This window comes from Callorhinus ursinus, unplaced genomic scaffold (genome assembly GCF_003265705.2).
Source record: "Callorhinus ursinus isolate GAN/ISIS: 27379988/994484 unplaced genomic scaffold, GSC_fseal_2.0 scaffold6, whole genome shotgun sequence".
NCBI lineage: Eukaryota > Metazoa > Chordata > Mammalia > Carnivora > Otariidae > Callorhinus > Callorhinus ursinus.
In genome coordinates, this window is record NW_027397068.1 from 27,698,889 (window position 1) to 27,723,305 (window position 24,417).

General features: G+C 36.7%; 1 protein-coding gene across 3 annotated transcripts in view; it reads right to left on the minus strand.

The window, feature by feature from the left end:
• Nucleotides 1–24,417, minus strand: part of SEC63 (SEC63 homolog, protein translocation regulator) — a 70,544-nt gene that overhangs the window by 11,962 nt on the left and 34,165 nt on the right. The window contains exons 9-19 of one of the 3 annotated variants that reach the window (XM_073893736.1): nucleotides 23,363–23,457; nucleotides 23,130–23,262; nucleotides 21,486–21,578; nucleotides 19,701–19,855; nucleotides 18,462–18,509; nucleotides 17,724–17,871; nucleotides 14,893–14,975; nucleotides 11,915–11,974; nucleotides 11,538–11,711; nucleotides 7,758–7,916; nucleotides 3,519–3,620 (exon numbers count right to left, since the gene is read on the minus strand). In XM_073893736.1, the coding sequence (XP_073749837.1) occupies nucleotides 3,519–3,620; nucleotides 7,758–7,916; nucleotides 11,538–11,711; nucleotides 11,915–11,974; nucleotides 14,893–14,975; nucleotides 17,724–17,871; nucleotides 18,462–18,509; nucleotides 19,701–19,855; nucleotides 21,486–21,578; nucleotides 23,130–23,262; nucleotides 23,363–23,457 (1,250 nt within the window). The remainder of the gene's footprint in view (nucleotides 1–3,518; nucleotides 3,621–7,757; nucleotides 7,917–11,537; nucleotides 11,712–11,914; nucleotides 11,975–14,892; nucleotides 14,976–17,723; nucleotides 17,872–18,461; nucleotides 18,510–19,700; nucleotides 19,856–21,485; nucleotides 21,579–23,129; nucleotides 23,263–23,362; nucleotides 23,458–24,417) is intronic. The other 2 variants (XM_073893737.1, XM_025863470.2) reach the window with 2 other exon arrangements.

Consider the following 24,417-nt stretch of genomic DNA (forward strand, 5'->3'; position numbering starts at 1 on the left):
CTCTCTCTCAAATAAATAAATAAAATCTTAAAAAAAAAAAAACCCTAATGATGGGCCTCTGTATTAAAAACCCCTGTATTAACCTTAAATGACAAAAGATAGCCTAAAAAATAAAACAATATAAACTACTACAAAATATCATCTAGCAAATAATCTTAGTAATCTTACCTAGTAATAAGCAAAAGCCAGAAAGTAGGAGTGGAAGGGACTTGGGAAACCAAATCAGAAATCATTAAAACATATTACTCATAAGAGAGCATCTTAGATTTAAGAGTCTATTTATACCTTTCACTGCACATGATTTTAATAAGTGCAGCGTTTTTAGTTGTACCTCATAAAAGATTAGGAATAGAAAAAGCTCAGTAAAGAAACTGTCACCAGAATGCACAATGACAGCAGGAAGAACTGACAGGAGACAGGAAAGTATTGAAAAAAAAAACAAAAAAGAAGAAGAAGAAGAAGAAGAAGCAGGGGCGCCTGGGTGGCTCAGTTGTTGGGCGTCTGCCTTCGGCTCGGGTCATGATCCCAGAGTCCTGGGATCGAGCCCCGCATCGGGCTCCCTACTCAGTGGGAAGCCTGCTTCTCCCTCGCCCACTCCCCCTGCTTGTGTTCCCTCTCTCGCTGTCTCTTTCTGTCAAATAAATAAATAAATAAATAAATAAATAAATAAATAAATAAAATCTAAGGGAAAAAAAAAGCAGCAGCAGCCCAAGCAGTCCGGATGCTCAGTGAGCACTGCTGTGCAGGACACATTAGTAACTGTTCAGTCATCTCTTGGTATCCACTGCTTAAGAATTGGTCAGGGAAGACAGCTTTCCAAAATGGCTTAAAGAAAAATGTTTTGGAGCTAAAAAATACAACAAACTCTAGGATGTTCTAAATACTCAACCAAAACAACACTAGACTGTTGTAAATTTTCAATTATCCAAAAGAAAGATAAAAAAAATAACTTTTTACTGAAAACAGTATCCTAGGGAAAATGTCCTTTTAAGTCAAAATCACTTGCACTTTCTATTTTATCCACAAGACATTAAAATTTGATCTAAGAACGCTACACTGTCAACTAAAAACTCTTGTAAACTACAAAGCACTACAACAACATTAACAAGCAGAATATAAATCACAAGTGCATGATTAATCTAACTTCTGCTTAACCCAAGGGGGACTACCACAACAGGTATATGTGTATATACGTATGTTTGTCTCTGTGCGTGTTGCACACACACAGTGTTAAAAGTGGGCCAGAGTCTGAGTCACAACTACTCAACCCTGCCACTGTAACATGAACAGAATGAGTGTGACTGTGCTGCAGTAAAACTTCATTCATGAAACAGGCAGGGAGGCAGACTTGTCTGCAGGCTGTCGTTTCCCAATGCCTGTTTTAAAGCCACACAGACACGGACTGTTTCACATGTCTAAATCTCACTTTTCTTCTCTGTTAAATGATGAGTGCCTAACTCATGCTGTGTTGCTAAGATGAATGAGATAATACAAGCAAAAGATATGTCAGAATGTCTAGCACACTGATTGTAATAAATGATAATCATGGGGGCGCCTGGGTGGCTCAGTCGTTAAGCGCCTGCCTTCGGCTCAGGTCATGATCCCAGGGTCCTGCTCAGCAGGGAGCCCGCTTCTCCCTCACCCTCTGCTCCCCCTGCTTGTGTGTGTTGGCGAGCGCACGCGCTCTCTCTGTCAAATAAATAATCTTTAAAAAAATGCTAATCATGATTATTAATGAAATGAGGTAGGCACCTTAATCATTTAAGAGTTCTGACATTTCACTGTCAGAAATCTCATTACCAGAGGGAGATGTTCAAGAACGTGCGATTCTTCACCTCTCCACTAAGAGAATGCCTTTCCGTCTGCTCTCCCAGGTTACTTGATTAAAATGAGATTCATTCAAAAATATTTATTAAGAAGCTAGTGAATCAATCCATGGCATTGTACTTGTGCCTAGACTCTTTGATGCACATAGTGAAAGTGGAAAATACACTGTAGCACGAGTTATTTGCACTTTCAATAGTTTTTCTGTGGTGTGAGATTCCTCACCGTTCTTAACATACTAAGTATAATGAATGAGTTTCAGTAACATGTAAGTCAATTATAATCATAAAACTTTAAGCAATTTAAGTGGGTAGTGTGGTTGTTAGGGTAGTTCGGTAGGTACACAGGAAGGTAGACAGATGTTAGGAAAATCCTAAGTAAATTTTATCTGATAAATGGTACCTTGAGATGTTTACAGTACAGTTGTAGCTTAAATTAGAAAAAGGCATTTTCAAGGCTAAAATGTTCTAAGGCAGTGAATGGATGTTTTGCTTATTAACTAAGCATGGTCTAAAATGAACTGTTATAAGGGTACAAATTATGCAGCTTATAACATCCCATGGCACTTTTAAAACCAATCAATGAGTGGAATTTACTCGCTTGATTTCGGGAGCCTTGGGGTTGGCAGGCTACCACTGCAATGGGCAAAACGCCTTTAACAGATGGGCTAAAGCTCAGGACATGCCAGAAGATCAGCAAGTGCATTAACATGGAATCCTGGGCTCACTTCTTTCCAAGTCAAAACAATAGTCTGTGCAGAGCCATTCATTTATTATTAGGAAAGCCAAATTACTTGGGAATTTGCCTTCAGCAGCCCCCAGCAACTCTGGATTGACATTCTAAAGCAAAAAGCAGATTTATACATGAAATCACCTGCCAAACATGAGTGCTGAGCAGAAGGTTCTATGGCAAAGCTGTGAGGCAGTCTGTGGAATAGCTTCCCTGAACTAAGAGGCAACCAGTTCTTGACCTCTGGCCATAGACAGAATCATGGCAAAAGCAAATCGCCATGCAAATCCCAAATTCATCTGAAAGACAAAAAACTCAAGGAGATAACAGCTGAGCAGGCCTCAACCACAAACTAAACAAGGACAAGAGACCAAACAGCACTGATCCGTCTGTCCTGAGCTTGGGGCTCAGCCACTCTCAACTCTTACTGAACTTAGCTGGTCCCATAGCCATGGGCTTGCCTATTCCCACAGACTAGGGCAATTACAAGGGAAAGAGAGAGCAAGTGTAGTGGCTCCAGGTGGCCAGTATAGGCCCATCAGAGAAAACCCATGGGAAAATTTAAGAACTTTTTTCTTCCTATCTAAAACTTGATAGAAGTGAGGGATTCACAAAACCCATGTAGTCCTATGATGAGGACAAAATATGCATTTGTCTGCAAGACTGCCTGAACTGCTAAAGAGAAATTATCATTCAGCACAACCTTCAGTCATCCAGGCACAGAAAGGACAGAAGCCCAGGAAACCACAGAAATACTTAAAAAGTTAACAATCCTCCCATTAAACGACACATTCACTAAATCTAATTCATACTGAAATGTATCCTTCAAAATGTTGCCTATCAAGAATAGATCATCTTCAGCACATCTGAGCCAGTATACAACATAGAGGGATAAAAGGCAACTGAAAAATACCTGAAGAGAAAGTAAACGGAACAAGGAAAACACTGAGTCATGAATAACTCACCTCAGGAAAGTAAAGACTATAAACAGGATGTGTTATCTTTGATTTGGTTTCCAGGAGAGCTCTCTCCTTTCGCTGTATACTTTGTTGTAATTCTTGCCACTCCTAGTAAAGTAAAAATCAAACACTTGAAATCAAGTATGTTTTTAAATGTTCTCATTGAAGAGTTTCCATCTTCTTCTAGATATTATTCCTGACAATACCACGGAGTTCAGTCCCACAAACCTGATCATTTCCCTGCTCAAAACTGTTATAACGCATCATTTCATAAATCAAATCTAAGCCCTTTAGCACGAACTATACAGTCATAATCTGACCTGACCTGGGCCAATCTCTCCACTCCAGTCTCCTGTCACTGCCTCTCTCTGCACTTTCTATTCTCGTCACTTTAAACTACCTTGACTTCTCTGAATTCACCAAGCTATTTCACTCCTCCGAAACCATGTTTGGATTTTTGTTTTCTCTCTCTTTCTCTAACCTGGAAAATTCCTTCGGGAGCTGCTAAAGCCTAAACCATGAGCTCCTGAATACCAGAAATTTCCCTCAACTGAGTTGATCACTCCCTCCTTTGTGCTTTCACTGTACCTTGCACAAAATGTGCATAATCTCTTTTGTACTTCAATGTTTATTTACAAGTCTGCCTTCCCCCCTAGCCTACTATCATTCAAGGGCAGAAACTGTTTTACATTTGGCTTGCATTCCTCTCATCTAACACAGTGCTTGCAATGTGACAGATAACGAATAACTGTTTGTATAATTATTTGACACTTGAATGAATGTATTTTTGGTATCTAAAGAAACTAGTCTGTCACCTCTACTAATCCTAATACTATACTCAGAAAGGAATATGTCAACTCTTTCTCAAAGCACACCTGGAGGAATAATATTCTTAATAGGCTTTAATTTCTTGGCAATCAATTTAATTCCCAAAGTACAAAAACAGTCGGGGCCAGCAACTGCTAAAAAGTCTTCCTTGTTTTTCCCCACCACTCCCAAGGGCAAACTCCCCACCACATTACAGGCATACCTCATTTAACTGCACTTTGCACATCCGTGCTTCTCAGATATTGCGGTTTTCACAAACTGAAGCTTTGTGGCAACCCTGTGTTCAGCAAGTCTATTGCTGGCATTTCTCCAACAGCATTTATTTGCTCACTTTGAGTCTCTGTGTTACATTTTGGTTAATTCTTGCAATATTTTAAACTTTTTTATTATATTTGTTATGGTAATCTGTGATCACTGATCTTTGATGTACCATAATAATTGTTTTGGGACACCACAAACCATGTTCACATAAGATGGCAAACTTAATCAATAAACGTGCGTGTTCTGACTGTACCACCAATGGGTTGTTGCCCCCATCTCTCCCCCTCTCCTTGGGCCTCCCTGAGACACAATACTGAAATCAGGCCAGTTAATAATCCTACAATGGCCTCTAAGTGTTCAAGTGAAAGGAAGAGCCGCACACCTCTCACTTTAATTCAAAAGCTAGAAATGATTAAGCTTAGTGAAGAAGGCAAGTTTAAAGCCGAAACAGGCAGAAAGCTAGGCCTCTTGGGCCAAATAGCCAAGTTGTGAATGCACAGGAAAAATTCTTGAAGGAAATTAAAAGTGCTACTCCAGTGAACACATGAGAGGTAAGAAAGCGAAACAGCCTTATTGCATGTATGGAGAAAGTTTTAGTGGTCTGGACAGAATATCCAACTAGCCACAATATTTCTTTAAGCCAAATCTTAATCCAAAGCAAGGACCTGCCTCAATTCTGTCAAGACTAAGAGAAGTGAGGAAGCTGCAGAAGAAAAATTTGAAGCTGGCAGAGGTTGGTTCATGAGGTTTAAGGAAAGAAGCCATCTCCATAACATGAAAATGCAAGGTGGAGCAGCAAGTGCTGGTGTAGAAGCTGCAGCAAGCTACCCACAAGATCCAGCTAGGGGAATTAATAAAGATGGCTATACTAAATAACAGATTTTCAATACTGACAAAACAGCCTTACACTGGAAGAAGATGCCATCTAGGACTTTCATAGCTAGAGAGAAGTCAATGCCTGGCTTCAAAAGACAGCCTGACTCTCCTGTTAGGAGCTACTGCAGCTGGTGACATTCAGTTGAAGCCATTACTCACCGACCATTCTAAAAATCCTAGGGCCCTTAAGAATTATGCTAAATCTACTCTGCACGTGCTCTCTAAATGGAAGAGCAAAGCCTGAATGACAGCACATCTGCTTACAACATGGTTTACTGAATATTTTAAGCCCACTGTTGAGACCAACTACTCAAAAAAATTTCCTTTCAAAATATTACTGCTCATTGAAAATGCACCTGGTCACTCAAGAGCTCTGATGGAGATGCACAGTAAGATTAATATTGTTTTCATTAATCATTAATGCCTGCTAACACAACATCCATTCTGCAGCAAATGGATCAAGGAGGAATTATCACTTTCAAGTGTTACTAGTTTAGAAATAAAATGTATTTTTTAAGGTGATAGCTGCCACAAATAGTGAGTGACTCCTCTGGTGGATCTGGGCTAAGTATATTGAAAATCTTCTGATTCATCCTTTTATGTGCCATTAAGAACATTTATGATTCATGGGAAGAGGTCAAAATATCAGTATTCACAGGAGTTTGGAAGAAGCTGATTCCAATCCTTACAGATTACCTGGAGGGGTTCAAGACTCCGGGAGGGAAGCAACTACAGATGTGGTAGGAATAGCAAGAGACCTAGAATTAGAGTTGGTGCCTGCAGATGGGACTGCACTGCTGCAATCTCATGAGAAAACTTGAGCAGATGAGGAGCTGCTTCTGATGGATGAGCAAAGAAAGTGGTTTCCTGAGATGGAATCTACTCCTGGTGAAGATGCTGTCAAAACTGTTGAAATGCCAACAACAAAGGATTTAAAATATTACAAAGACTTAGTTGACAAAGCAGTGGCAGGGTTTGACAGGTCTGACTCCAATTCTGAAAGAAGTTCTACTATGGGTGAAATGCTATCAAACAGCATCTCATGCTAGAGAGAAATGATTTGGAAAGGAACAGTCAATGCAGCAAACTTTATTGTCATCTTACTTAAAAAAATGCCCCAGCCACCCCAACCTTCAGCAACCACCACTCTGAAGAGTTAGCAGCCATCAACACTTAGGCAAGAGCTTCCACCAGCAAAAAGGTTACAACTCGCTAAAAGCTCAGATGGTTAGCATTTTTTAGCAGTAAAGAATGTTTTAATTAAGGCGTGTATACTGTTTGAGACAATGCTATTGCATACTCTATAGACTACACTACAATATAGTGTAAACATAACTTTTATATCCACTAGGAAACCAAAAAATTCATTTGATTCGCTTTATTGTGATGTCAGTTTCATTGCGGTGGTCTGGAACTAAGCCTGTACTATCTCCTAGGTATGCCTGCAATTCCTTATACTTTTACCCTTTGCCCTTTACTTTTTTATCCTCTTTTCGGCCTCTACCTGTGCCTCACAGGCTATTCAGGGAATCCCCTTTTCTCTCCTAAACCACAAGGGTAACTTTTAGGTTGATGGCCCAGTCAGAAAAAAACAGAACACCACAAACATAAAGGAATGGCTGATCAGTTTACAGTTCATTTGTAGCAGTCTCTAAGGACCCATTATTTGTCCACCAAACCCTCTTTTCTATAGCCCATCTATAAATCAGGTGCAACTTAATGCCACACCACGAGACTTTTTCCTATTCTCTCTACCCTCACAACCTTAGTAAGTTCCTTCGAGACTCCTCCTTTCCTTAATGTCTTATATACCTCTTAAACAAGGTGGCATTCTATAAATATTAGTCTTCTCCTTAAACAACCTCTTGACATTAGAGCCCACAGTAATATTTCTTTACTCTAAACACTACCTAGAACTCTTGAAAGACTCCTCTAAGTAACTGCTTAGACCATAACCCACCTTTCCTAATTCATTTGCAGACTCAACTCCAATGTTGAAAATTACTGTAAGATACCAAACTGACTTCTCCTCAAATCCACAACCTATACTAACAGCAATTTAAGATTTAAGAAAATTAAGAGGTCCAATCCTTGTTAGAAACTATTTTTCTTTATAATTCTGACCACCATCCCACAAACATATTCTTACAAAGTACTGTAAGATTATAAAATATACTGGTATTAAGACAAGCACACAAACAAGTAAACAAATGAAAAAACAACAAAAACCAAAACTATCAGAGGTATATAATTCTAATTATTTAAACCTATAAGTCTTACTGCTTCATCATCTTTGTTTTGTTTTTCATCTTGCTCTCTATCAGAGTCTCTGTCACTACCATCATCTTTTTCACTTTGGGATTCTCTATTGGTTTCTTCTTCTTCAGAATCACTGCCTTTGTCAGAAACTTCTTCTTCGTCTTCCTTTACTGCAGCTTCCTAAAAGAAAAAAGCAACCACAGAAGTTCTGAATATCTCAGTGAATTCTGAGTCCCTGAAGCTAATTATTGCCATTATAATTAAATTAGCTCATGATTATAGTTTCACTATTCATACAGAATTTTAGACAATTATAAACACACGTATTTATACATATGTGGTAGTCAGACTAAAGACTTTAACATTTGGCTTATTTGTCTATTGTTAGTTATTTTATTTATTTTCCATGTTTGTAAAATAAAAATATTTTATCTTTATTTGCAAAGTATACTACTGCAATGGCAACATGGCTCATCTTTCAAAACATCAATCATACTATATATATATATTTTATTAAAGATTTATTTTAGACAGTGAGCACGCACACATGGCATCAGCGGGGGCGGGGGGAGAGGGAGGGCAGAGGGAGAGAGAATCTCAAGCAGACTCCCTGTTGAACACAGAGCCCAAGGATGCAGGGATCGATCTCATGACCCTGAGATCATGACCTGAACCGAAACAAGAGTCAGGTACTCAACCAACTGAGCCACCCAGGCACCCGACTGACACAATATATTTTATTTGAGATGGGGAAATGGAAAGCTCATAGAAAAGCACTGCTTTGAAAATTTAATATTATCTTCTATAGCTGATAGAGTATAACGTAGTAAGGAAAGCCAATGTCCCAGACAAAATATTTCTAATCCATTTCAAGAAGAAAAAGAACAGCAAATTAAATATAAAAAAACTCGAAGTAAATAATACAGACCTGAAATCAATTAAAGAGAAGGCAGATATATAAAGGGAAACCTAAACAAAACCAAAAGTTGGTTCTTTGAAAAGATTAATAAAACTGAGATAAGACTCTTATTAGGCAAGACTGATCAAAGGAAAAAGAGAATATAAATTACCAATATTAGGAATAAGAGAAATTACTACAGCTCCAAAAGAAATTACAAATAGAGGATATTATGAATAACTTTGTCAATAAATTTGATACCTCAGAAGAAATGGACAAATTCCTTGAAAAATGTAATTTATTAAAATTGATATAAGGAAAAATGTAGAATATGTTAAAGAAATGGACTCTAAAACTAAAAACCCTTTTTAAAAAATCCAAGCCCAGATGGCTTCTCTAGATAGTTCTTCCAAATAAGAAACAAACCCAATCTTACACAGACTCTTCCAGGAAAAAGAAAGAAAGAATACTTCCTAACTTGTTTAATGAGGCCAGCATAAACCTGATACAAAACCTGGCAAGGGTATTATAAGAAAGGAGAATGGCAAAACAATATTCTTTCATAAAAATAGATGTAGGAATCCTAAACAAATATTAACAAATCCAGATAAATATGAAAAAGGATAATATGCGACGACAAAATGAATTTCTTCCAGGAATGCAAGGACAGTTTAAAATTTTTAAATGCTTCAACATAATTCACTACATTATAGAAAGGAGAAAAATCACATCACCTCAACAAATGGAGAAATGGCATTTAATAAAGTTCAGTACTGTTCATGATAAAAATTCTCAGCAAACCTGATAAAGAATATCTACAAAAACCCTATAGCTAACATCACACTTAATAGTTTGTTCCCTTTCTCCTGGAGATAAACAAGAAGACAGGGGTGACCACCGTCCTCACTCCTAACCAACATTACTACACTGAAAGTTTCAGCCATTACAGTAAGACAGAAAGGAAGAAAAAGCAAAAAGATTAAAAAGAAAAAAGTAAGACTGTCTTTATTCCTAGATGGCATGATTGTGTACACAGAAAATCTTTTAAAAAGTACCTACAAATGATCAGAATTACAGGCATACCTCGGAGATATTGCAGGTTCAGTTCCAGACCACTGCAGTAAAGAGATTATCGGAATAAAGTCAAGTGACTTTTTTGTTTCCCACTACATATAAAAGTTATGTTTACACTATACTATAGTATGTTAAGTGTGCAAGCAATATTCTGTCTAAAAAATGTGCATGCCTTAATTAAAAAATACATTATTGCTAAAAAATGCTAACCATCACATGAGCTTTCAGCGAGCTGTAATCTCTGATCACAGAACACCATAGCGAATATAATAATACAAAGTGTAAAATATTGAGGGAATTACCAAAATGTGACAGAAACACAAAGTGAGCAAATGCTGCTGGAAAAATGGTGCTGATAGATTTGCTCAACAGAGGGTTGCCACGAACCTTCAATTTGTAAAAAATGCAGTATCTGACAAGTGCAAGAAACTGAAGTGCAATGAAACAAGGTATGCCCATACTGTCAGTTCAAGACTCCTTGATACAAGGTCAATATTTAGAAGACAACTGTATCTCTACGTGCCAGCAATAAACACTGAAGAACGGATTTTTTTTTTAATGTTATATGCAACAGCACCAGAAAGTATCAAATACAAAAGGGTAAATCTAATGAAAGATGCGTCATACCTCTGTCACTGGGAATTACAAAACACTGCTGAGAAAAAATTAAGGAAGATCCAAGTTAATAAAGATAAACCATGATTATGAGTAAAAAGACTCAATACTGTGGGGCACCTAGGTGGCTCAATGAAGCATCTGCCTTCGGCCCAGGTCATGATCCCAGGGTCCTGGGATGGAGCTCCATGTAGGGCTCCCTGCTCAGCTGGGAGCTTGCTTGCTTCTCCCTCTCCCTCTGCCCCTGCGTGTGCTCTCTCTCTCAAATAAATAAATAAAATCCTAAAATCTCTGATAGGCAGAAATGTCAACAGGACTCAAAAGCAATAACCATGAAATTAATGAAAGACTTCCTTAAAATTAGGTACCACCAAAGGCTTCCATTAAGAGAGTAAAAAAGGACTCATATCCAGAATATACAAAGGAATCCTACAAATCCATAAGACAACCCAGTAGAGAAAGAGGATATTCAAATGGCTGCTAAGTATATGAAAAGATGCTCCATATCATTAGTTACCAGGTAAATACAAACCACACACAGAGATACCACTACAGATCCACTGTAGTGGTTAAAATAAAAAAGAATGGTAAAACCAAGCATTAGTGAGGATGTGGAACAACTGAACTCATATTCTGCTAGTAGAAACATAGAACAGTACAACTTTGGAAAACAGGCTCTTTCAATGAGCTAACCATATACACTTATTTTATGACCCAGAAATTCCACTGCTAGGTACATAACCAAGAAAAATGAAATGTCCACAAAATGACACGTACATGAATAAGCACAGCATTTTTATTCAATAACAGGCAAAAACTAGAAATGACCCAAATGTCCATTAACTGCAGAACAGATAAACTGGAGTGTATTCTTAAGATGGAGTTATCACATACACACAACACAGATGCGTGTCACGGACATAATGTTGAATGAAAGCGGACAAACATATCTCTACTTACATGAAGTTTAAGAATAAGCAAACCTAATCTGTGGTAATAACAGCCCAAACTGGAAGGTATGGAGGGAGATGGAGGGGGTCACTGACTAAGAAGGGACACAAGTAAGCTCTCTAGGGTGCTAAGGTTTTCTATCTTAATCTGGGTACCATGGGTACATACATACATAAAATTTCAGGAGCTACACATAGGATGGGAACATTTTAGTGTATGTTATAATTCAATAAAGACAGAGATAATAACAGTAATAAACTTACACTCCCAACAACTCCATTTGCCTGCTTTTGTTTCTGTTGCTTTGATTGTGGTAAGGGCACAGGTGTAGGTTTTTTTTTTAAAGGTTTCTTTTTTTTTGATTTAGCAGTTTTCTTGGGTCCTTTGCTCTTCTGCTGCCATCCTCCTTTTGTCTTGTTCTTATTAGTATCACCCTGCTATAAATAACAGTACACACACACACACTCAGAAGTTATAGCAACAGTCTCATTTGGGAGTCAGAATAATTTTTAGATGAAAATGGCTAAACTAAATGCTTTCACAAACTGAATTACTCTCCCACAACAATATAAATCAATCAGAGAACAGAAGAAAACACTTCCTTCACCAGGAAAGATAAGTAAGAAAAATCAAGTTTTACCCCATCTTCTGCTGGCTGTTCTTCTGCAGCACAGATCGACTGTTCCTTTTCAAATACTTCCTAGAGGCAGAGAGAAGAAAAATATAAAGTCTATCAACCTATGTTTATTTTTCAGATAAAGCAATCATTCAAAATCGATGACCAATAAGTTTTTTAACTGATGACAATTGGTGGAGGGAGGAAGAACAGCAGACTTTCAGCAATTACTAAATGATGTGTGCAAATTCAGCGATTACTAAATGATACTTCAAAAGTTACCTTCTGAAATATCTCACATCTGTCTTGAATACATTTTGAAAAGTACAAATGCAATGACTTAAGATATATAAACTCATTATAAAGTCAAGAATATTTCATAGTTTAGGGCGCCTGGGTGGCTCAGTTGGTTAAGCGACTGCCTTCGGCTCAGGTCATGATCCTGGAATCCCAGGATTGAGTCCCACATCGGGCTCCCTGCTCAGCAGGGAGTCTGCTTCTCCCTCTGACCCTCTTCCCTCTCGTGCTCTCTCTAATTCTCTCTCTCTCAAATAAATAAATAAAATCTTAAAAAAAAAAGAATATTTCATAGTTTAAAATAACTATGGAAGGGCACATGGCTGGCTCAGTCAGTAGAGTGTGAGACTCTTGATCTCAGGGTTGTGAGTTCAAGCCCCATATTGGGGGTACAGTTTAAGTAAGAAAAACAAATTTTTTTTAATTTTTTTAAAATTAATTACATATATAAGTAAATAAAATGCCTAAGGGGTGGAGCACCGAGAAAATCCATAAAATTTAAAGACATAGCCACTATATAATCCACTTAGGATCAGAATAGAAGGCATAAAGTTAGGATTTAAATTCCAGTAAGGTTTCAGTGAGAATCTATACTAGAAGATAATAAGTGATGTTGGTTGTGTTTAATAAACTCCCTGGAATTACTAAAGCTAACAAGTAAAAACAATGATAACTCAGGCTTTAAACTGCTAGCCTAATTCAGGGGTCCACAAACTATGGCCCATTGCCTGGTTTTCAAATAAAGTTTTATTGGAACTCAACCATGCCCATTTGTGAATTCAGTACTTGCTACAGAAACCATGTGGCCCATAAAACCTAAAAATTTACTAATTAGACCTTTAGAGAAAAAGTTTGCCAATCCCTAGTCTAATTCTACCATCTCTGCTTCATTTCTTCATTTATTAGCTGGGTTTTAATACTTAATTACTCTGAGGTTTGGTTCATACAAGAACTTGAAGATAAATATTTGATTCTTTCCCTTCCTCCAGGGCAATTTTGCTTTTTTTCCCCTACCAATTATCCCAGAAGTGTCAAGAGCTCAAGGCCAATTTTCACTCATTTTTCAGGCTGGGAATTCCGAAGCATGTAGGTAATATAAATTTGGATTCTATGCCCAATCCTAGCCACTGGCTTTGAAGTTTCCTCTTCTCCTGGGGGGTACTTCTCATCCAGAGTCCATGACACAAATGCTTCCTTATCACTTGCTACCATAAAATCAACATCTTTGATTTGATATATCCTACTACAAAGTATGCTTTTCCGACCAGAGGTTTTAGAGATGGGGTTTAAACGCAGAGTATGTTTCCTGCAGATATTCACAGGCCCCAGAGTAGAACAGGCTAAAATCTTCCACTAGCTGAATATGCAGAGTTAAAAATAGTACAGTCAATTAAAAACGAGTTACAACTATGATTCTAACTTGAGAGGTAATAGCTGACTTGGGAAGTAATACAAATATGTAATAGAAACTAAGAAAAACAAGATATACAGGAAACATATACAATGTGATTGAATTTAATCAAAGAGAATGAGGAAAGTACCAGGGTGTATATATACATACAGTGTAAAGGCCCAGGCAGTAAATACGAGCATGGAGAAAGATATGAAAGGATACACACAAGACTAAATTCTGGTCGCCTGGGACTGACAAGGGGTTTCCTGAGGGAGGTGGGTGAGAGAAGGAATCCATGATCATGAAAACACCGTTTAACCCCACAGGTATTCATGCATTAGGGTATCTAAAGCGATGAGCTTCAAAATCAATAATCTCAGAGTGGCGGGACTTTAGGTGATTTTAATCCTTTCCTATACTTTTCTGCAATGCCTGAAGTTTTTTCCCAGACAGCATTAATTTTTCACATAATTAGAAAAAAATATTTTCACTATAATTTAAAAAATTAAGAGTAAAATCAGAATTGACCAAGAAGGAACAGGTAATGAAATTCACAACAATCAATAATTAATCTTTGTATAGTAGAGTTTAAATACTAAACTCACATTACCTTATTATTATAATGTTTTTACAGGGAATTAACAAATCATCACAGGAAGAATTAATCTATTTTCCAAGGGTTTTCTGTATGTAAAAACTAAGGGGAAAACTACGAATATTAATTTAAAATATCAAAACAGCTAAACAGACTGCCTGGGCGGCTCAGCTGGTTAAGCGACTGACTTCAGCTCAGATCATGATCCCAGGGTCCTGGGACTGAACCCCACATAGGGCTCCCTGCTTGGCGGGAAGCCTGCTTCTCCCTCTCCCACTCCCCCTGCTTGTGTTCCCTCTCTCACTGTCTCTCTCTCTCTAATAAATAAAATCTTAAAAAAAAAACAGCTAAATAGGACTCACAAAATTAGATTTTACTACTATAATGGTTTTGACTTTGAGAATATGTGACTTAAAATGAGAAAATAAATGTAAGAACTCTGACACATAACTTTTTCCTTTTCTTTCAATGAAGTATAGTTCACACTATATTAGTTTCAGGTGTACAACATGGTGATTCAACAACTCTCTCTGTTATGCTATGTAACCATACAACACTGTCACAATATCCTAATTATATTCCGTGCTATACTTTGAATCCCATGACTTATTCCATCATCAGAAGTCTGGACCTCCTTTTCCCCTTCACCCCTTAACACGTAACTCTTTTTTTTAACACATAACTCTTAAAGCATAAAAATAAAAAGAGATTACTTACTGCCATTGTTTGCCTTGTCAATTTAACCAACACTGTAACTAGGGATCCTACTGTGATGTTGTTGCTATCTTCATCATCCAATACTACAAGATGAGAGTAAAAAATCAGAGTAAATGATAAAATTCAATTTGGTACTTCAGTATTTCAAATATATTTTAAACTTAATAAAAAATATTTTGACTGTCTACTCTATATAAAAACACTCCACCAGATGCCTTCAACAATGCACTCATTTAATCTTTAAAATACCTCTCTGAAGACTATTTCCACTTAGAAGAAAGTGAGGTTCAAAACTAAAGTAAAATGCCTGAGGTCACATAATGGCTATATTGGCACTGCCAAGTTTCAAACCCTGGTCTTTTAAAACAAAGTATAATGTGAGGCCTACTGTACCACAGCTTTCTTTCATAGTGATATAAAAATCTGTCACTCTATTAAATTGTACAAACCTTGTATTCACGAGATTTTACCTATATGATCAATGCCAGTCTGCCTGTCAGAAATAAAATAATTAGAACTAGTATTCTAAGTCACATTACATTTATTTCTTAAGGCAAGAACTTCGAAGTTTTGTTTATAGTAAAAAGCACCTTCTTTTTTAAAACCGCATTTGCTACATATTGCCAAAAGCTAATAAAATAAACAACATTAAAATTAATAAACATTAATATTAAAATTAATAAATGAAATAACTTATCAAACATATCTTATTCAAATTCATTTTTCCTCCAAATTTTATCTGTAAGAGTTTTCTTCACTATGTATTTCTGCCTAAGATTTTTCTAAGTTTGTGATGTTTATTTCACACAGATTTAGATTAGCATACTCTGTTCTGGCCTACATTAACACACCACCAGTGGGAAAAGAACGGCCTCCAACAAACTCTTAACTACTTTCTCCTCCATTACGGGCTTTGAGGTGCAACAGCTGGGCAACGAGAAGGATACAATATCCTGGGGCACCTGGGTGGCTCAGTCGGTTAAGCATCCGACTCTTGATCTCGGCTCAGGTCACAATCTCAGGGTATGGAGATCAAGCCCTGCATCGGGCTCCACGCTGGGTATGGGGCCCCTTAAGATTCTCTCTCCCTTTCCCCTTCCCCACCTCCCCCCTCCCCGCATCACCCCCGCCCCCTGCCTCGCGCTCTAAAAAAGAAAAATTATTATTATTAAAAAAGAAGGATACAATATCCTTTCTTCAATCTGAAGTCTCCATTATCTCATATCAAACCTGGGCTACACATTCGTCAACACTGCACAGTTGTATGCTCACATGCATGAGCACTGCATGTGAATTAACAGCTACAACAATATCTACCTGCCATTTGAGACTTTCAAGTGGAGAAAAAGTCTACAGGAGATTCTGTACAGCCTCTAAGCAATGTGGGAAAGAGATCCACCATCTCCAGCACTGGATCAGGCAGATGCTCCTTTCCTGCTTCTAAAATTCTTCTACTCTCCCTCCTTTAACTATATTACTCATATTACACATTTGGATAGCATTGTGAAAATATAATAAATTGTCTATACAAGATACTATGGAATGAAATACATCATGAAGCTTCCCAGTGAGATCACAAGGAAATCCAAACTCCCCACCAAAGCAGTCCCAGTGTTCATTACATGTATCCTATACTCCAGCCAAATTGAAACCAGACTGCAGTTTACCTTACCTCTCAAACACCAAGTCTTTGAGAGCCATTTATCTCTTTTCAATTCCATTAGAATGCAAACTCAATAAGGCAGAAGCTTTGTCTTACCACTGCTTACCACTGCTTACCACACCCAATAAAATGGGTGGCACTCAATAGTTGTTGAATGAATCAATGGCACAATGTCTGTGTCATTCACTTAACACTTGCCTTATGTTTCCTTGTTTTTAATCCTATGTTTATGTCCTACTTCCTCAACTAGACTATAAACTCTTTAAAGACAGATACCATTCCTAACACATCCTTGTATTCTTGGTCCCACAAGAATGTTCTCACAACAGGAACTTAGTAAATGTCAAAACTCAGAATACTGTCACAATGAAGGAATGGGTAGATAATCTCTAATTCTGTAACCACTGTATGATACTATTATTCAGTTGTTAAAATGGACACTCACAGGACAATTGTGTAGGTAGAAAAATCTGTTTTTTCACCCCAGTGGACATAAAGATAGAGACAGGTTGAGAAAAACACATGAAATGTGGCATGTTCTAACATGGTAATTTCCAAGGCTTACTAAAGTAAATTGGACTTTTTAAACTCAATTTTAGAACTAAACAGCTATTTCTTTTACACTAACAATATATACTTCAAGTATCTTTCAGTACACCTGAAAATCTTTCAATCTTTGAAAAGTTAAGATATTCCTAAAACTTGAACTACAGAACAGAGAGTCCTCAAGCTTAATCCCATTCTGAGGATAATAAAAGTAAGATTCTATGGGATTCTATCAGTATTCTCAAAATTATTAAGCATGGGGGCACCTGGGTGGCTCAGTCGTTAAGCGTCTGCCTTCGGCTCAGGTCGTGATCCCGGGATCCTGGGATCGAGCCCCGCACTGGACTCCCTGCTCTGCGGGAGGCCTGCTTCTCCCTCTCCCACTCCCCCTGCTTATGTTCCCTCTCTCGCTATCTCTCTGTCAAGTAAATAAATAAAATCTTTAAAAAAAATATTATTAAGCATGTATCATATTCCATCACAGCCAATCTGACAAACTACAGTTCTGGAAAGTCTAGCTACACATTATGATATCAAATGTTTTGAGAACCTTAAGCCACATAAACAAAAGCCAATCTATCAAAAAGAGAAAAAATGTTCAACAGGGAAACCTCCCACTTACCCTGTGATTTTATATCCATAGTCACATATGGGAAACTCCCAAGGACAGCCATAACCTCTTCATATTTTTCATCTTCAAGGAAGTGCAGTAGATTGTGACGATCTGATTCTTTTAAACTCACCAAATCCTGAATAGTCTTAATTTTGTACTGAATTTTGAGAGAGAGAGAGAGAGAGAGAAAGAAAATAAATCCCAAAGTCATAGAATTTTTCACAAAAAGAAAATTAGCATGTTTCACTAAAACAAAATCCAGTAACTTTTAGAAAAATGCTAAGATTATACTGGGTCCCAAACTTAAAATGGTTCTACTTACAATTTTTCAACTTTACAGTGCTGCAAAAGCAATGCATTCAGCAGAAACCATACTCTGAATTTTTATCTTTTCCAGGACTAATGATATTTGATACAATACTATCATTATGCTGGGGAGCAGCAGCAAACTGTAGCTCCCTAGCTCCCATCAGCCACGCAATCACAAGAGTAAACAATCCATACACTTACAACCATTCTGTACCCATACAATCATTCTGTTTTTCACTTTCAGTACAGTATTCAATAAATTACAAGAGACAGGTATTCAACGCTTTATTACAAAACAGGCTTGTGTTAGATGATTTTGCCCAACTGTAGGTTAATATAAGTGTTCTGCGCATGTTTAAGGTAGGCTAGGCTAAGCTATGATGTTTGGTAGGCTAGGTGTATTAAATGCATTTTTGACTTAGGATATTTTCAACTTACGATCGATGGCTTTATGAGGATGTAACCCCACTGTAAGCTGAGGAAGATCTGCACACACATTTCAAAGCAAAAAATACAACTTTATAGCATTTCATGGCCTTTTATCCAAAGAAATTCAAATTTAGGATTTTTTTTTTAATTACAAAGTTAATACAGGGTAATTTTTTAAATTTAGAAAAAATAAAGTTAGGAGGAAAAAAAAACAGTAATATTCATAGACTCTTGACCCAATCAAGAACAACTATCATTTGATATGCTCAGTTTGCTGACCCATATTTTCAATTTTAATGATAAAAACCTTTAAGAGTATGAATTTATCTCCAAGTACAACTGCATCCTTAAGGTTTTACTACACAATATTCTCATTTTTGTTATTTTCTAAATATAGCTGTTATTGCAGTAATATCCATCTAGGCTAAAGGGATACTTAGGAGAGTGTTCATTTCCAGGCATTTGGTACTAGTTATTAATATTTACTTTCACAGACAGGGCTTAGATCATGAGGAATGTGGAATGCCCACTTTTTGATTACACAGTTTTCAATTCAAAATGTGAACAAATTTATAAGGGCAATACGATTACGTGAAAGGAAAGAGAACTCCTATGGGAATCTCTAATACACATTAGTTCTACCTTAATATACTATCAAATCCAATGTCTATCTTCCGCCCACTTTGTCTAATGTATGCAAAATAATGTTTAAAATCTCCTATCAGAATTATAATTTTTCTTATATTTCCTCAAGTTTTTTCATTTATACACATTTTTGCCATATCTTAAGATTCATTAGCAGATCTTTACAATAGATTGCATTATCTAAATTAGAAGCATCTTTATTTGATCTACTTATGTTTTGAAAACTTAATTTTTTTTGTTCTTATTCAACCAATAAACCATGCCCAACCTTAAAAGCCAGGCATGAAATGACTGGAAAGCATTCAGTGCATTTTTACTCTGTACATTTATTTCTGGTAAAATAATATAAAGAACAAAGTCTTAATTACTAAAATGCACTGACCTCCAAAGTAGTAAAATCACTTACAGTAGGTAAATTTATATTATAAGACACCTCCCTAAGCAAGAAAATGCTAACAGAACCACTTTAGGAATAGTTGTAATTTAAGACATTCTAAATCTAAGAAAGTCATAGCAAACACTTCTAGAACACTTTTCATTCGTGCTACCTTTAAGTAACATGACAAACTGTTTAAAGCTGATTTTAAAGAGGCAAAGAATTACCTTTTTATGATTAGAAACCCTCCTAAGATTGTCCTCTTCAATGTGAGGGAGTTGCAGAAGGGGAGACTTAAACTGCTGAAGGCCCTGCACAGCCATCTGGGACAGCTTCATGCAGTTTTCTAGGGATGCCAAAGTTGGAGCACGAAACTCCCTTTCTTAGAAAGAACAGGAATAAAAGAAAAAACAAGGCTGGACTTTTTATGTGTTCCGGAGTACACAACTCATCACGAAAACATGACTCATATGAATATCGTTAACACCTCAAATTTTAAGATCATAGTGTTGATTTTCCTTTAAAAGTTGTAAAATCCGGGTGCCTGGGTGGCTCAGTTGGTTAAGCGACTGCCTTCGGCTCAGGTCATGATCCTGGAGTCCCGGGATCGAGTCCCGCATCGGGCTCCCTGCTCGGTGGAGAGCCTGCTTCTCCCTCTCCCTCTGCCTGCCTCTCTGCCTGCTTGTGCTCTCTCTCTCTATCTCTGTCAAATAAATAAATAAAATCTTAAAAAAAATAAAATAAAATAAAAGTTGTAAAATCCAGTAGGGAGGTTCCTCAAAAAGTTAAAACTAGAACTACCCTATGACCCAGCAATTGCACTACTATGTATCTACCCAAAGGACACAAAAACAGAGATTCGAAGGGATACATGAACCCTGATGTTTACAACAGTATTATCAACAATACCCAAACTATAGAGAGAGCCCAAATGTCCATCAACCAATGAATGGGTAAAGAAGATGTGGTGTACATATACAAAATGGAATATTACTCAGCTATCAAAAAGCATGAACTCTTGCCATTTGCAACGATGTGAATAGAGCCAGAGTATATTATGCTAAGTGAAATAAGTCAGAGAAAGATAAATACATGATCTCATTCATATGCAGAATTTTAAGAAAGAAAACAGATGAACATATGGAAAGGGGAGAAAAGAAAAAAAAGGAGAGAGAAGCCATAAGAAACTCTTAATGATAGAGAACAAACTGAGGGTTGATGGAGCAAGGTGGGTGGGGGATAAGCTAAATGGTGATGGTTATTAAAGAGGGCGCTTGTTGTGATGAGCACGGGGTGTTGTATGTAAGTGATAAATCACTGAATTCTACTCCAGAAACCAATGTTGCACTGTATGTTAACTACCTAAAATTTAAATTAAAGAAGTTATAAGATACCAAAAATATACAAACATGTTCAAATGCAACAGCCTTTATCCAGCAACAAACATTGGTTTAACAGAAAAATTCTTTGCATCACCTCCCAAAACAGTAAATTATCCGTATCAATAACATACTGATACCATGCCAAGAACTGATATCAGCCATAACAACAAACCATGACCATTATCTCCTTTAAGGGTCTCCCTTTCCATTAATGACCACAAACTCTCTCATTCTTTTTTCTTTCCCTTCATGCAAAAAACACTACATGTCAGATGAGTCATTATTACATCACTTAATTATTTCAAACTCATTGTTAAAATACAGAATAATCTAACTCTAAAAATATTCAAAGGAAGGAAAAGGTATCTTAAATCTTTACAAACAATAAGTGACAACAAACAATAAAACAATAAATAAATTCAAAAACATGAATTGTGATAAAGACTTTACATAATGGAACATACGGGAAAGAAGTAAGAAAAACCATGAATAAAAGTGGGAAAGCTGATTCAACTTATATAATACATAGGCAGAATTACTGTAGGCACTCAAAAATCCTAAAACTGTAAGTATAATCTCCAGGAGCTTGCAAGAAAAAGTACAACATAATTAATTACATTTCCACCTCACCTTCACGGCTCCGGGCCATTATTATTAGCTGGCAGATTACATTAACCATTTCTTGAAGTAGGGCAGGGCATTTTTTCAACATAAATTGCTGATCTGCAAAACAATAGAAAACCTGAAACAAATCATTCCACTTTTATAGTTGAAACATCTTTATCATCTATAGTCCAAGACTAATACTAAATTCAAGTTGTCCCATAAATATTTCAGATGACCTCAGAATTTTAAAGGTTGAACACAACAGTTTCTCCTAAGCATCACTGTCAAAAATCAGTCAGAAAACCCTAGATCAGATTAGATGTTTCAAAGGCAAATTTTTAATATTATGGTGTTGTGCTTCGTAAGTTAACTCCCTTTTTTGGAAGAATAGTCTTAAACTTAATTCTAATCTTACTATATTTAAGAACCTTAAGAATCTTCTTCTTGTGCACCTAAGTTTCTATAACTATGAATAAGTCCAAAGACTAAGATTGAGAATAAATCTTAACTCAATGCAGAAAGAGAAGGGGGGAGGAAGAGGAAGGAGACAGACTCATTTTTACTGCATGTAATGGTTAACTATTAAGATCATCCAATGGGGTTAGTACTCAACCTAAAAAAATATTTGTTCCCTGTTACTTAATTGGTAAAAAATGGAGATGGTTTCATATCTGTACAGAATATTAGAAAAATCAGAATTACTGGTTAATTTGCAACTCCAACAAAATGCCTAAATAGTGATCTTTCATTCCATCATAAGTATCCTATCTTATCACCAATTACTGAGCATCAGCTAGCCTTGTTTTTGGAGGCATTTGATTTCATTATTGGCTTTAAAAAGGGACAGAAGAAGAGGAGCTTCATTCAGAAAGAACATTTATTCCCTAGGTATAATAATTTTCTTTTAAAACTTCAAATGAAGTAACGCAAGTAAAGAAGAAATGACACTCAAATTCATGACATCCCTGGAAACAGCACTGTCCCAATCCACTGCTTTTCTTTTACATAGAGAGGTGGCTTCAAGCAATTTAGGAAGCTTTCAATAAAAATTAAATCCTTTATCAGCAATTACTGCTGGAGGTGATGGTAGTAGTGGTGGCTGACTGAGATATTTGTTGTGAAATCCATTTTTTCTTCCCCCAAAAAGCTTAAAAAGCTTACAAAATCTTTTTTAAAAACTCACTAGAAATTACTATATAATCTGCAACTGAATAAACATTTCTCAGAGTCTTCTCTCACCTTGAAATACTAAATTTTAACATTTGTCAAAGTATCTGACTTACTTTAGACTTTCAAAATATTTGTGAATTATGTAGCATAAAGTTTTCTTTTTAAAAGGTCCCTGAGCAATTATTTGATTGAGCAAAAAAGAACAGGGCCAAAACACTGCACCATGAGGTCTAATTAAATCCACTGCTTTTGTACTATTAAAACCCTGCTGAGGTGTGCCTGGGTGGCTCAGTCAGTTAAGCATCTGACTCTTGGTTTCAGCTCAGGTCATGATCTCAGGTTTGTGAGATCAAGCCCCACCCCAGGCTCCATCCTCAGCTCCAAGTCTGCTTGAGATTCTTTCCCCCATCCTCCCCCTCCCCCAGCTCGTGTGCTCCCTCTCTAAAATAAATAAATATTAAAAAAACACAAAAAACCCTGCAGATATTAGAATCCTACCTTCTTCAAGGGTCTCAGGAATTTTCATTCTAGCAAGATGAGATAGTAAAAGAACTCTGGCTTTCAGGCTATAGGGGCAGGTAAGTGGAGGCTCATTCTTCTTTAGATTAATGCTGCCAATTTCTCTGATTAGCTAGAGTAAATAAAATAATTATTAAAAAATATATACCTAAAAAAGCATTAACTTTAATACCTAAATGCTTATATCAAGGAATCTGGGAGCTAGGCCTAACCTGAGGTATTAGAATATTATCTGTTGGTCTGCTTGTGGCATCTTTATTATACTGAGGATCAAATTCAGAGGCTCCAGCCAAAACCATGATAAGACCTAAGAAAACAAAAGTGATATGAAGGTAAATAAATACATTTGCTCACCTATTAACTTCCTCTCCTGTGATACTTCATTAATCCTACACTGAGGCAATTTTCCACTTGCATGGAAAGCTAAAAATCATCCAAACTCCATTAACAAGTATTCATTTTTCCCATAAAAAAAGAAACGTTTCACTTTTTAAAATATGTACAATATTACCTATCACAAGTAAATAGAAATATACATCAAATCAAGGGCCCCAAAGCACTGGATGCATTAAAATCAGTTTAAATAGCATCTGTTTCTAGACTTAAGCATGTGTTCCACAGAAGCTTTCTACAGAGCAATTATTAAGTATCCCACGTGATCTTAATAACTTTTAAGTGGAAAAAAGAGGGGTTCCATAGTTAAACAAGGCTGAGAAACAATGAGTTAAAAAGAGTTTTAGGTTTGATGACTGGCACTGCAGTCATCAATCTCACCTTCCAGCAAAAAATGCATGCAATGTATTCACAAAAAGCAGGACAGTACAGAGGTTAAGAACATAGACCCTAGAGTTTCACTCCCTAACTAAATGACCCAGAACAATATTCTTCACCTCTCTATGGGCTTCAGTTTCTTCAAATGTGCCTGACACACAGTAAGCACAGTAGTATGTGTAAGCTACTAACTACCATCACTACCCTCAAATGTTTCATGAAACAACTACTCCTAAAATAGCTATATAATAAATGATGCCAACACTAAAGTAACCAAGGATGTATAACCAAGCCCACCAGCAGCTTAACAATGTTTTTCTCATAGAATTGTGTAAGGCTAAGTGTCACTGTCAGAAATAAAACAGAAATCAAGACCACTGATGCAAAAAAACACACTAAAACACACCATAAACATGAAACACTTTCATAAGGTGGTTTCTGTATTAATATCTCAATTCAACATAAGGAAAAGTGATATATGTGTGTAAAAGGGAGA